Source organism: Tympanuchus pallidicinctus, unplaced genomic scaffold (genome assembly GCF_026119805.1).
Source record: "Tympanuchus pallidicinctus isolate F22 unplaced genomic scaffold, pur_lepc_1.0 scaffold12, whole genome shotgun sequence".
Classification (NCBI taxonomy): domain Eukaryota; kingdom Metazoa; phylum Chordata; class Aves; order Galliformes; family Phasianidae; genus Tympanuchus; species Tympanuchus pallidicinctus.
In genome coordinates this window covers 114,090-128,007 of record NW_026294637.1, presented here as the reverse complement: position 1 = coordinate 128,007, position 13,918 = coordinate 114,090, and the positions used below count along the sequence as shown (strand labels likewise).

The 13,918-nt window shown below is 43.2% G+C and overlaps 1 protein-coding gene across 2 annotated transcripts in view; it reads left to right on the top strand.

Annotated features, from left to right (window-relative positions):
- Positions 1–2,823: 2,823 nt before the first annotated feature.
- TP53BP1 (tumor protein p53 binding protein 1) overlaps positions 2,824–13,918 on the top strand; it is a 31,383-nt gene continuing 20,288 nt past the window's right edge. The window contains exons 1-10 of one of the 2 annotated variants that reach the window (XM_052672384.1): positions 2,824–3,026; positions 3,098–3,231; positions 3,455–3,525; positions 4,404–4,562; positions 5,011–5,092; positions 5,696–5,841; positions 6,800–6,929; positions 8,947–9,038; positions 10,391–10,617; positions 11,604–12,840. In XM_052672384.1, coding sequence (XP_052528344.1) covers positions 2,859–3,026; positions 3,098–3,231; positions 3,455–3,525; positions 4,404–4,562; positions 5,011–5,092; positions 5,696–5,841; positions 6,800–6,929; positions 8,947–9,038; positions 10,391–10,617; positions 11,604–12,840 — 2,446 coding nt within the window. In that variant the 5' untranslated portion in view covers positions 2,824–2,858. The remainder of the gene's footprint in view (positions 3,027–3,097; positions 3,232–3,454; positions 3,526–4,403; positions 4,563–5,010; positions 5,093–5,695; positions 5,842–6,799; positions 6,930–8,946; positions 9,039–10,390; positions 10,618–11,603; positions 12,841–13,918) is intronic. The other variant, XM_052672382.1, reaches the window with a different exon arrangement.

Below are 13,918 nucleotides of genomic sequence, written 5' to 3'. Positions count from 1 at the left end.
AGGAGGGTGAGGACCGAGAGACTTGGATCTCATTTCCCATCCCCATTAGTAGACTACATGGAAAGAAGTTCAGAAAACAAACAGAAAAGGCAGCTTCCACTTTCTGCTGCAAATTCTTACAGATACACAGAATTCAGAGACAATACTGCAGGTATGAAAAATCAGACAGCCTTCATAAATGAAGTCTTGTGTCAGGTGCATTTCATCTGAAGGGAAAATAAGCTTTTATCCTCCTGTTTAGATGAAGGTGGCCACACCCTATTCCTAATTTATGCTAAGGCTCAGGAAAAAAATGCAGGCTGCAAACTGAGGGGGGGCATTTAGATCAAAGGTGCATATTGTGGAGAAAACAGGTTGCTTTTCTTCACAGCATAAAAAAGATGGGGAAAAAGACAATACAGTTTTAATTCAAAATGAGAAAGCACAGTCAGCTTTCAAACTAGCTCTCATCTTTGGCATTTGCTAATTTGACTACCTGGATCGTGCTCTGAAATTTATCCCACTGATTTATACAGACATATAGAACTGTAGAAAAAACGAGGCTGGGAGGGAAACCCAGAGATGATCTGGTCTAGCTACCTGCTTCAGACCAAGGACAGCTTGTTACTACTTCATAAAATAAAAAAAGCATTATTAAATGTTAGACTGCATGACCTTTGGAGCTTCATTAGCTTTTTAAAACATTTTTATTTTTGTTTGAATCTTCTGTGTTTAATTTCAACCTATTTGCAGTTGTAAACCTGTTTGCAATTCTCCTGTGAATATGAAAAATTATTTGCTATTAGTGTTTTTCTATTTGAAGACTGTTACAAAAACTTACTCTTCTGACATCCTGCCAATGGATGTAATGCTCAGCTTCGGGCTTATAGGTGTAGATTAAAAAAGAAATATTTTGCACGTCTAACGTATGCACGCTGTATAGAAGTTTGCATGGTGTCTGCACCTCTTGGGAGCAGCTTTGCAGTGATACATCACTTTCAAAGGAACTGTGACCCACTCTGACAGTTCTTTCCTTTGGACTGCTGTTATCTGTGCTGTACCTTATTCATTTTCAAGACTTTTCTTAGTTTTTCTTCCACTGCTTACAGTCCCTCTCAGTTTCCTGTTGCTTGTGAATTAGTAAGTGTACTTGTGTTTTATATCCAAGGTAATAAAAGAAAACAATGAACAGAGTAGGAGGTAGCACAGTTGTTTGGATCCTCATTCTGACGTACTTATGGTGGCACAGAAGTGTTGATGGCTACTTTCTGAAGATGGTTATTCAACCAGTTTTATTCTTGTATTACAGAAATTTCATGCATCAATTTTTGCTTATTAGCACCCCGTATAGATGCAGGCAAGTAACTTTTAGCAGCTTTTGTCTGCAAGGCCCATTGTTCTGATGTGAAAATAAAGTAGGTTTTACATGCCTTTTCTTTACGGAGGTGTGTTGGCTGCAATTTGTCTCCTTGTTACCTTCTATGTAGAAAACAGTAATTCGTTTGATGGTTTGTTACCAAAATTTTCAGAGATTGGAAAGGAATTTTGAGAGACTGGTGTGTCTGCCTACCCCTAGCCTTCAGTGACTGCATTATCCTCTGAGTTCTGGGAAGTAACTGCCGAGACAACGTAATTCGGGATGAAAACTCAACAGATTTTAAAGTACTTGGCTCATATAAGTACTCTTTAATAAGTTTTAGCCGAGCTTCAAGGGTGAAGTCTTGTCTCTCATTGTTTTTTTTTTGACTGAGTTGCTTTTGTGCTCTGTTAGCCTCAGAGATGGGCAGGAAATGCTTCAGCCTTCTTTGATGTGAACCACCCAGCAGTGTCCATTCAGGAGAGCAGAAAAACAGTTCTTTTGGTTGTTGCTTTCCTGCTGGTGTCTGTAGAACCATTTTCTGGTTGTTTGGTATCTCTGAATGTTTCCATCTTTCAGCCTTAGCTGGTTTTGACCATGTATGCTGCTGCCAATCTTTAATACTGATCCTTTGAGAATGGAGAAATATTTTTATTTTTTTTTTCCCTCCATGTTTTCACATCATACCTGAATTAAATTGTGGTTTCTGATAGCATTTCTATTCTTTCTTTGCATTAACATAGCTTGCACTTGTGCCTTTAATGACACTGCCACTTCTGTGTAAATGCTTCTGTGGCATAAAGTCTTATCCACCAGTTTCATTTTATTGAAGTCTGTTGCTCAAGATCCACTTTTTTCCTTTTTCTTCTTGAAGACAAATCACGCACGGGCAGACGCACGGACCGCTGTTGTGACTTGCGATTGTTCCCTTCCTCCTTTGTTGCTGTGAGCTCTGTGTTGAAGAGGCGCTCGAAGGAAGGCGCTCCCTGGTGCAGTGATGAAGAGCTGTGCTCCCTGGAAGCAGCTAGTTAGAACATAGCTGCTGGAAGGATAGAAACGCAGAAGATATGCGATGAGATAGTTGTGTAATATATTTATACGGAAATGAGCTTATTTATAAGGAGCTTAAAGGGAAGACAACGGCAAGCTTGGAAACAACAGTGAGCCCGGCAAAAATCAGTACCGGAGTACCACAGAGGTTAAAAAAAAAAAAAAAAAACCATGAGCGAAATGCTCGTGCGTACAAGGCAGCTGTACTTTGCTTTGCTAAACGTTGTGGGATGTTTACAGTTCTATTTAATTTTGAGAGTAAGCGTAAAGGAAGCCCACGCGCTGAGCCCCGTTCCTCCCACGGGGCGTTCCTGCGCATGCGCGCTGCCGCCACGCTTTTGAGCGGCGCCCGCATCTCCCCAGTAACCGCGGCTCCAATCCGCGCGCTGCAAGATGGCGGCCGCGGGAAGTGCGGCGCGCGGCGGCGGAGGGCCGTAGGGTAGGGGCGTTCCCGGCCCTCGCAGCGCCGTGCATGGAGCCCGTCGGCAGCCCGCTGGACCCCGGGCTCTCGCAGCAGGGAACGCCGCGTCTGATCGTGGAGGACTCGCAGCCCGAGGGCGCCGGCCCGGAGCGGGACGCAGAGCGGGCCCGCCTTGGCGCGCTGGCTCGCCGGCTGCCGCTGCGGCGGAGCCCCGTGCTGGTGAGCGCCCCGCGCGGGGCGGGGGCCGGGATCGGGCCCGACCGTCTCTGACGCGCGGCTGTGTGTTGCAGGAGATCGTCCGCGGGGCGGCCCGGGAGCGGCCCGCAGCTGAGAGCGGAGCGCGCGGCCGCGCTGACGGCGCGGTGCTCGCGGGGCCGATGGAGAGCGCCGCCGAGGAGACGCCGCCGCCCGGCCCGGACAGCAGGTGAGCATGGAAATCTGGCCCCGGTCTCCGTCTCCCGGCGCTTTCTCGCCCCTTGAGACTCCTGTCGTGCGCCGCGTATGGTGTCTCCGGGGCGGTGCCCCTTGGTGGGCCCGGGGCGGCAGCTCCGTCTGTAGCCGCCAGGCGGCCTCGTGGGACGCGGAGCACCGTCGGAGGGCGGCGTGCGGGGAGACGTGAGCGATGTGAACGGGTGTTTGTGTTGCAGTGCCCGCGGGAAGGCCGCAGGAAGATGCGAAGCGGATGATGAGGACTGTCCTGCCTCGCCGTACGTGGAAGGTAACTTGGCGATGTCAGTTACGCATCTCCGTTGTCCCGTCAGGGATGGCCACTCTGATGGTAGAATGTCAGCAATTAGCTTTCCTTCTTGCTGACGTTGCTCTTTATAATTTGATGCTTGAAAATCTATGACAGTTCCCTAACGTTGTAATTAGGGACCCTGCAGACAAAAGGTGGCATAGGAGGTGTATGCTGACCACTGGGAGGTTAGTTCTTTTTATGGAGGAGCAAAGAACTAGTATAGTGGCAATGCTAAGTCACAGCTTGAAGCAGTAATGGGGCAGCTGGTGGGAAGGCAGGGCCACCCCAGCGGAGCTCAGGTGCATGTAATGCATTGCACTGAGTGACAGGAAGGGCTGGAGCAGGACCCATCCCTTCCCAGCTCTCATGTAAGGGTTGGCAATGGAGGTGAGGGCATCTTGTTCAAGATCTCTGCCTGCCAGAGGCCTTCTGAAGGTAAGCAGCTTCTTTCCTTCATTTCTGTGCCCGTGGCTGTTGTATTTGAGTGAATTCTCTCTCATTGCAGCCTGGGTTCTTGTCATTGTTGTGTTTTCTTTTGTATTACAACTGACATTGTGATTGTCCTCAAAAGTGCAGGATTGTTTTCAGTTTGTGATCATCAAATGTATAGTAGTATTTAATGGTATCATGCAATGCCTTGCTGCTTAGCACTGGCTTTGGGTGTGATGGGTATGGTCACTGTGCTATTTGGTCACTGTGCTGTTCCATATTGCTTTAATTAGTACAGCTGAGAAGAGAATATCTTAATTTATTCAGGGTTTTTGCAGTCTCCTCAATTTGTCTTTTGCTTCAGTGTGTCCCTTGCTCTTGTGATTATTTCGTGTATGTGTATACAAGTAATGGGTGTTTTGTATTAGATACAGGAACATCGCAGCTGCAGTTTGGAGCTCTGGAGCTCTCGCAGAGCCAGGACCTGGAGAGTGATGTCACATCCGATGAAGATGTTAGGAATCAGCTTCACTCTGGAGCTGCTGTCTTTTCTTCTTCCAGAACTGTGAAGAATGATGTTAAGGATGGTATGTGAAAATTTTCTTTGTCTCTTTGTTGCTCTGTCATTTTTTTTCTCCTCAATTTAGACTATTATGTGTCTGTGACAGGAAATATGGTATTAGTAGTGTGCAACAGTGAGTTTGCAGTTCAGAGCTGAATAGTATTTTGCCTTGTCTTTACTTTGGGCTAGTTTCATGTTTCCTTATTGCTATCCAAGTGTCATCATTGGTTCTTGAACCTCTCTTTCCCGGTTTATTTTCAGAACTTTCAGATACTGAATTGTGTCCCTGGTAAAAACCTAATTTCATCGTTTAAAAAAAAAAATGTTATCCTTAATAGATCAGTATTAATGCTTTTCATGTAAAGCTTATCTTGATGTATATATGTAACTTACAGAGCTATCTGTGCTTGTCTTTGTATGTTAATCTAGGTGACCTGAGTGACAAGTGTTGTTGTTTTTCTCCACCTTTCTAGAACTGAATGTGAAAAGCAGGGAAACTGTCACCAGCATAGAAACACATTCTGCTTTGGAGGGCCATCTGAAGGATTTTAAAGGGTAAAATAGTCAAAAGGTTTATTTTTGAAGGCAGTGTGCATGGGCTTAATTTAAATAATATACTGAAATCTTTCTTGTGAACAACTGAAATATGTCTTAAAAAGAAGCTTCAGTCATAAAAATTCAAAACCTTAATTATTACCATATGGACATTAGACTCAGGAGAAATCTAGAGGCTAAGTGGTGGTTTCCAGGATTCTGTTGAGTATTTACTACGATAAACTTCATATTTTCAATTATTTTTAAATGTAAATGTTCATTTTGCTGGAAGCTATTTATATTCTATGCCAGATACAAAGTGAACAAGGTGTTACTCTATTGTTGCATTCTGCCACAAAATGGCAAGAAAGAAGTTGAAACTCAATTTGTAGAATTAAAGTCAGTAGAACAATCTGCACTGTGTTCAAGCAGCACTTACAGTGGTAGGAAGTGAGAAAACGTTTCTGGAAATTTGATTTGTCAAGGATGAAGATGGTTTTTGTCAAGTGAGAGATCTGCCTGCTTTATTCATTTTCTTGCTGTGCAGTGTTGAATGGCTTTCACCTATGCTGACTGCAGTTGATGCATTGAGTTTCTTGGGTCAGGGACTGTGTTGTTTTCCAGAACACCGCTGGGTGCAGAAGAGCACTGCAGGGAAGCGATGCCTGTCTCTGATTCGCCTAAAACTGGGCAATGCGCTGAGCCGGGCCACGAGGAGTCGGGTGTCTTGTCGACTCAGGAAGAGATGTTTCCTGAGAATGATGTGACAGGTAACAACAGACGGTCAAAGCAAGAATGACCATCCCAGAGATAATCATAATTATTCTTGCTAGGTCTTTTCAGACATGTAATGCTTTAGAGTCTGAATACTGTGACTATTTTTCAACTGATTTTTCTTAAAATTTCTTACATGGAGTAACCTGGGTAAAGCATTGACTAAACCACGTCCCCTGGTACCATATCTGCATGTTTTTTAAATACGTCCAGAAATGAGGTCTCCCCCACTTCCCTGGGCATCTTATTCCAGTGCTTGACCACCCTCTCCAAAGTACCTCATCTAACTCTCCTCACTGCTTAAGGCTGTTTCCTTGTGTCTGATCACTTGTCACCTAGCAAAGAGGCCAGCACACTCCTTGCTATAATCTCCTTTCTGTTGCACAGAGCAATGAGGTCTCCCCTCAGCCTGCTTTTCTCCAGACCAAACCTCCATTCCTTCCATTATTCCTCAAAGCCTCTTTTTTTCCAGTTCCTTCAGCCTGTGTTTTTGCTTTTCCCTTCATGTGCTCTGGCACCTAAATGCAGTCTCAGTTTATGCTCTAGTTTTAGTTTGTGAACAACTGTGTCGGTACTGGTATAATCCTGTATAAATCCTCTGTGCCTGGGAGGTTCAATAATAGCTTAAGCAAACTGAGTCTGTGCTGTCTTTGAATCTATGGAGGTAATGTTGGAGCCACTGTGGATCTTTCTTCTAAAATTCTCAGCTATGAAGATATGTGTAGTCTGAGCTGATTTAAAAAAAAAAAAAATATCTATTCTGTAGTTAGAAGCTGCCTTTATCATCTGACATACATCTTGCTCACATTTCATATGCTGAACTTTCACATGCTGTCCTTCATCCAGTTCAGTGTGAAAACAACTTCAGGTAGACAAGGACGAGCTGTAGCTTTCTGATAAGCAATAATTAACATTGCTGGACAAATTTCTAATCTTACTTCCTTTTCTTTAAAGTTGCTGCAGGGAGTGACTGTCTTGTAACCAGAGTGGAAGAGGGAAGTTCTCTGGCATGTACCCCTGCCCGCAGTCTGCACCTCCTGCAGCTCTCTGGACAGGGATCCCTTGTGCAGGAGAGCTGTTCCACGTAAGCACAAACAAAAACAGAACCAAACCAAACCAAACAGCAAAAGCAAATAAAGAAAACAAGAACAAAGCTACAAAATGATAACCATGTTGTATTACAGTAGTTTCTGCACCTTTCCCACCACTTCATTTACCTTAATTTGTACAATCATGGCCCTTAGTTTGGGCACCATGTCACCTGTTTGTGTTTGTAGCTCCCGATTTGGGACATCCACACAGTTAAATAGGAATTCCAAAATATTTTGTTTCAGTCTCTAAAGGAGAGGATGTTTGCACGTGCTTTATTAATCTCCTAGCATCCTTCTGTCAGAAAGCGTCCATATGTGCATGAGGCAGGCTTTCCTTCTGCTAGGTAAGGGATGCTTCAAATAGGTGTGGTGTTATTTAAAGGCTCCACTTCTTCTATAAAGAATGATAATGTAATTCTGTTATGACTCAGATATTTTCCTTTGATTGTGTGTGTGATATATGGGACTTCTGTGTAGAACTGCATGTGTAATTCAGGGTGAGAGTTCACATGTTGCTTCTAGAGTGTCCCTGGTTATGTTTGATGCTGAAAGGCTATATACAGCTGAATAGGGAATGAAATTGCAGTTTGTAGCTTGTAACCCTGGGCTAATTTTTGAAAAGAGCTCTTCACTTAACTGGCTTTTGCCTGAGAGACTCCTGCTGGGCATGTCAGCTCCATTCCAGCATCAGCTGTCTGCTGAGAGTTCTTTCTTTGACTTGCCCTATTGTGATGACTTTTTTTTTTTTTGTATATAATGATACTGGATATGATGTCCTAACAGTTCCTGCTAGCTCTGTTGTCTGTTTCCTTTCCAAGTATGTGTATTTTCTTAGGTGAAAGTAGTCAAAACAGACAGCAGTTCAGATTGTGTTCTGGCAAGGTTTCTTTGACGTTTGAACCTGAATTGCTGACTTATTTTTATTTTTATTTTATTTTGAGAAGACTGGCCAGAACTTTCTGCTTCATGTTTAGAGTTTTCAAATCTCCTCTGCCTACCCACTAACAATAAAGCCTGAATAATTGCCCTTTCTCTCTACTCCCTTGCCACATGCGGGTGCTCATTTTGCAGTTTCCCTGTCAACCACGTTATTATCAATGTATGCTTTTGTTTTTCATATCTTAAAACTGTGTCCTTGACACTTTTGCTTTCTCAGTTACTGCATTGTTTATTTCTAAATGGACTATATACACTGTAGCAATTATCTGTAAATGTTTCCTACTGCACAATGTGAAGAGCAAAAAAACATGCTCTCAGAACAGATGGGTTAGATAGATGACCGGGTTGTGGTCTGTTTGTTAACCAGACTGTTGCAGGCAGTGAGGAGGAGACTGCAGTCTCCCTAATTTTCCATTAAGTATGCATTGTCAGGTGACTTTCTAGTCATATTTTTTTGTGGTCAGAGTTTAAACCAAGTGCAGTTTAAATGTAAAATTTCTTTTACAAAGGGGGAGTGTGGCTTTATTTTCCAGTAAAATGAAATCATTGTGCCTGTGTAGCCAATGATTGTTTCTCAGGTCTGTTGCTAGTAAACCCCTGTGTATGGGAACTGCTGAGTCACAGCTGACCCATGGTTGAGCACCTGGGGAAAGGAGCGGTCAGCCCTGGGAGCACAGTGAAGGCAGATCAGCTGTGGGACAGGAAGGGGTGCAGCCTGACTGCACCTCTCTTAGAGCTCATTTAAGGGCTGTCTGCCGCTGTGGAAGGATCTCTTTTTGGAGATCCCTCCTTGGTGAAGCTTTTCCTTGTGAACCTGGAATCTTCTGATGCGGGTGCGCAATCTTCTTCCCTTTCTTCATGGCACCATAGAATTGTGCCAGTCCTTCCATCATAACATCTGTGTTGTAATGCCTTTCCCGTTGTATTGATCTGTCCAATTGCTATACCCCTGGTACTTTTCTCTTGTGACAGGACTTGTATTGTGGCAAGGTAGAGTTGTATTTGGGGAGAAGTTAATACATTTTCTGGTGATGTATTTCCTTGTCCATGTTGCCTTTTCTTGGTCTGCAGTGGCTCTCCAGATGTAGTTGTTCCTTCTCCTGTTGGCCTAGCATCCAATGCTCTCATCCCTGGCAGTCCTACTGAACAGGACCAATCAGAAGGTAATTTTTCCTGTATGCTCACCTGCTGTTGTTTCTTTGCTCTGTAGTTTGGGCATGCGGCCTTTTCAGGACTTGTTCAGATTGCTCTTAAAGTATAAAGCAGGATTGAGGATGCTTGAAGAACTAGATTTGGGGAGACCTGTAATTGTCACTCCTGATAACCTGTCTATTTCTTGCGTAGCTATCACAATAAAATTAATTTTGCTGGCTAATTCTCTTTCATTATGAAGGATGAGGAATGCTTCATATGGAATACAGATTGCTGCTTGCCACTGGCCTCCTTTCTTGGGGCAAGCCATTCTTTGCGTATAGGTAGGTAGGTGTCAGTCTTAAACACACGCTGTTAGAGGAGTAAGAAAGGTGGAAGAGAGCCTCTTGCCTGCAATGACCTTTTCAGTACTTCAGAGTTTTTTGTATGTTTTGTATGCGTGTATTCTAGAAGGTTTTGCCAAGACAGCTTGTTCTCTGTAATATCTTGGCTCTTACATGTTACCTGTTCACTACCAGGGTTAACATATCCCCCCAGACTTTCAGTATTATGGAAAATTCCTATTTGTTTCTGTGAGAGTTCCATCTCTTACAGAGAGATGTTCCATTTGCTGCACAGAATCTGAAGTACCTTTAGAATATATGTTAATGGGGTTTGAGTATGGTTGCATTTTAATAGAAGTTCCAAAAAGAAAAAAATCCTCAGAAAAATGCTTTACTTAAACCTCAGATGCTTGTTTCTAATTGTAGAAGTTTTGGACCTTAAGTAGCAATAAGTAGCAAGATAGTTATGTGAACTCTTAACAAAACACTTTCTTCTCCCTCCTCTCCCTTGCAATTAAGGATAGTGTAGCAGAAATGCTAAGTCGCAGCCTGAAGCAGTGATGGAGCAACTGGTGGGAAGGCAGGGCCACCCCAGGGGAGCTCAGGTGTGTGTAATGCATTGCACTGAGTGACAGGAAGGGCTGGAGCCAGGACCCATCCCTTCCTAGAAATCATGTAAGGGTTGGCAATGGAGGTGAGGGCATCTCTCTGGAGATCCCTGCCTACCAGAGGCCTTCTGAAGGTAAGCAGCTTCTTTCCTACATTTGTGTCCGTGGCTGCTACATTTGGGCTTGTCCTTATTTACTGCAGCCAAAGACTTTGCCATCGTGCTATTGTTGCTGTACTTTCCATACACTATAGTGCTACAGATAATTTGCAAAGATGGGGAAATCAACAAAACTATGTTGAGATGAATAAAGTTCACCCATTGAAGTGTGAGAATGTTGCATAGGCTGCTAAAATAAGTCTTTTAACAGTAATGTTGGAAACTGGGTAGAACACAGGCATCTGCTAGTAATTTTTCTGTTCTTTAAAACTAGATGAACATGTGGATGTCTCTACCGCTGCTGAAGGAGGAGAGCTGGTGCAGAAGGGACAGAAGGAAAAGAGACTGATGCAGGAGGAGCAGAAGAGAGATGAGCTAGTGGAGATGGTTATTCCACCAGGACCTCCTGTTTTGCCACAGGCTTCAACTCCAGTGTCCCAGACTGCCCCAGCCTTCTTTCCTGAATCTTTACCTATACCATCACAACCAGTGTTCTCTCATGTGAGTGTTCATGTAAATATCTTTTTGGTTATAATTTTTTGTGGTTGTTGCAAAAATGTAATTGAGTCGACCTCTGTGCTCTGTATTGGGCTTCCCTACTGAGATGGCTTACAGGAGCTTCCCTTTTCCCAGAAGTCATGTTTGTACTTTAATGATGCTCTTCTGTTTGTGTAATTATGTGTAGCAGGTTAGCCTGCAGAGAGAATGTGTAACACCTTAAGATGGTGTAGTTACTGAACGTAGGATTAGTTATCTTTCCATCTGTATTAGAAACTTCTCCTGTGCTTTTGTGTATTTCTTTAAAAGGCTGCTGATTTTAATACCCAACTGGACGTTCTGCTTCTCAAACTATGTCAGAAGTTGAACTTTATCAGGACTTCCACTTTGATCGTTACTTGTCATGGATAAGCTGAGACTGTTTTGCCTTTGTATTCTACTATGGAATGCTAGAATTCACTTACTGCAAATGTATTTTGAGTGGCTTATTCTTACTGTCTGTTGTTTTTGTCAGGATTGCAAAGGGTTTTAGCAGCTACTTGGTGGCATTGTAGTTCAGTGTAACAAATTTAATCAATTTAAGGCAGTAAGTAGAAGTTGTGCTAGAGATTTTGGTAGTTGAGGCAGGGTTTTCTCTTTAGCTGAAAGTGGCTTTCATACTAAAATAATAGATTATTACAAAGACTCTTTCCAGACCTCCTTGTTTGACTAAAAACAGCTACTGAGTTACCACAGTTGCCTGTGCTTCATAGTTTGGTAATAGGAGGGGTGAATTAAAGACCTTGTGTGACTGCCACAGAGGTACTGAAAAGTAATGGATTATAATTTTTGTCAGTGAGGTGGTTGCAGTTGGCACTCGTGTATATGGATTAAAAACCTGTTTGGTAATCGTTCGTCGTCTAGAAATAATAAATGGCTCTATTTGGGGTACCCCAAATAGAATGTTCAGTGTCCCACTTCATTTTTTTTTTTTATTTTTTTAATTTTAGGATATTTTTGTTCCAACTCAGAGTCCAGAGAAGAATGAGGGAGAAGAAAAAGCTGCTGTTTCAACCTATTCATGTATACCAGGAGACCTTTCTGGACCCGCAGATACTTTGTCAAAGATGCCTGTGGAAGACTCTGTGTCACAGCCTTCCGAGTCCTGCAATCTGATGCTTTCTGCAAGTGGATGCAGCCAGCCCACAAACACACAAATCAGTTCAGACTCTCTGAAAACTGGCCATGATAATGAAGCTACACAGATCCAGGTAACTTCTGAATGTAGCATTTCAGACTTGAGACTCTCTTCTGTGGCGAATGACAGCGGAAAAACGAGGCTGGATGCCGGACATGAAGCCCTCTCTGAGAACTGTGAAAAACCAAAACAGGAGGATATACGTACTGCAGGAAAGCCTGTAATGCAGTTAGGTAGTACAGAAACAGCAGGAGATGAGACGTTAGACCCTACAGCCCATCAGGCTCATGGGTGTATTTCTGGAAGTCAGGCTGCTGCAGATCAGTCTTGCCCTGAGATTTCATCCTGCTGTGACAGAAGAGAAGCTCAGTTAAAGGATTATTCACTGAGAGACAGTTCTCCATATGAGGCAGTTCCTGAGACTCAGCCTGAAGAACAGGAGGAGAGGATGCATATAGCAGAGAAGCAAATGAATGAAGACGACTCTCTTGTTAACACGATTGTCTCTCAGAGGTTCCTTCTTGAAGGGAAGGCAGAGCACCACGAAGAGATGGAAGTAGAATTTGCTGGTGGTTCTTGTGAAAATAGCAAAAAAATGTCTGTTGAGACTCAAGGACTTGGAAAGATTAGACTAGAATGCTGCCAAAAAGAAACTTTAAAAGATGGTACTTTTGGCACTGGAGAAGCAAAGAATGTGGATAAACTGTCCTCTAAAGCTGCTTCAGAAAGCATGCCAAAGCTGAATGAAGTTTTATCTAAGCCTTCTGTAGGGGAGTTATTAGAACAGCACAGTTTGTTTCCTAAATTGAAGATTGACATTCCATCTGAGATGGCATTGTGTGCCAAAAGCCATGCACAAAGTTCAGAATTACATCAGATAATGGAGGCTCAACCACAACAGCAAGAGAGGGAAGCTGACATGCTGGTGACTCAGCAGGAGACTCAGGTGCCAAAGAATACAGTGATTACTGCTATGACAGTGAATCTGGAGCAAGAAGAGCAGATGCAGCCAGAGGAGCAGACAGCTAAGTCCCCCAGTCCTTCCAATGGTAAGTGAATTTTGGCAATAATTGGTGGGTGTAGGCTTTGAATAACGTCAGTGTGTGTGCAATCCTCACCACTGGTCCTCAGTTCACATTAGACAATGAACCTTCAGAGCAGCACTGCAGATTACTCCTACATGCCTAACGTGCCTGTACTTTTTTTCCCCTTTGCAGCAGTATTGCAGGCAAGAGTGATGAAGTAATTAATGTTCCTAATAGCTACTCACTGCTTCATGGTAGAAGCTTTCAGCAATTTTGAAAATTCTGACCTTGGCAGAGCTGATGAATTTTTGTAACTACTTTTTTTTTTTTTTCTTGAAGCAACAAAGTTAGTGTTCTTGAAAGGAAGAGTGTGTGGTAGTCTGTGATTCTTCTTTTTGCCTCCTTGGTTAGTTGGTTCATTTAGTTCTTTGTTTTTCTATTTCTTTTTCATTCTGAGAGGAGGATTTTCTTTGTGGAGTTGCATATAGCATCAAAAACAACAAATCTATCTTGAGAGTATTTTTTTCTTTTAAAGTTGAATGGCTTTTCACAGTCAACCTGTTGATCAGTGTTCCTTCATGTATCCTCTTTTTTTTTTTTTATTGTTTGAACTGGAATGAGATCTTTTGCAGTAAGCTAAAACAAGGGATGGTTCTGGCTGAAACTTAATGTACAACAGATTTTAAAGAAATAAAGGGATCTTTTCACTGTTTTGCTGTGCAGCTATGCACAGGGAGGAAGGAGGACCCAGGCAACTACAGGCCAGTGAGCCTCACCTCTGTACCTGGGAAGATCATGGAACAGATCCTCCTGGAAGCCACATTAAGGCACATGAGGGACAAGCAGGTGATTAGACAGCCAGCATGGTTTCACTAAGGGAAGACAGTGCCTGGTAAATCTGGTTGCCTTCTATGATGGAGTGGTGGTATTAGTGGACAAAGGGAAGGCAACTGATACCATTTACGTGGACTTATGTAAGGCCTTTGGCATAGTCCCTGGCACATCCTTATATTTGTGTTGGAGACAGGTGGATTTGAAGGGTGGACTATTTGCAGACAAGGAGTTAGTGGGAAGGTTGCAGCAAGAGTGGTGTGGCTTGGTG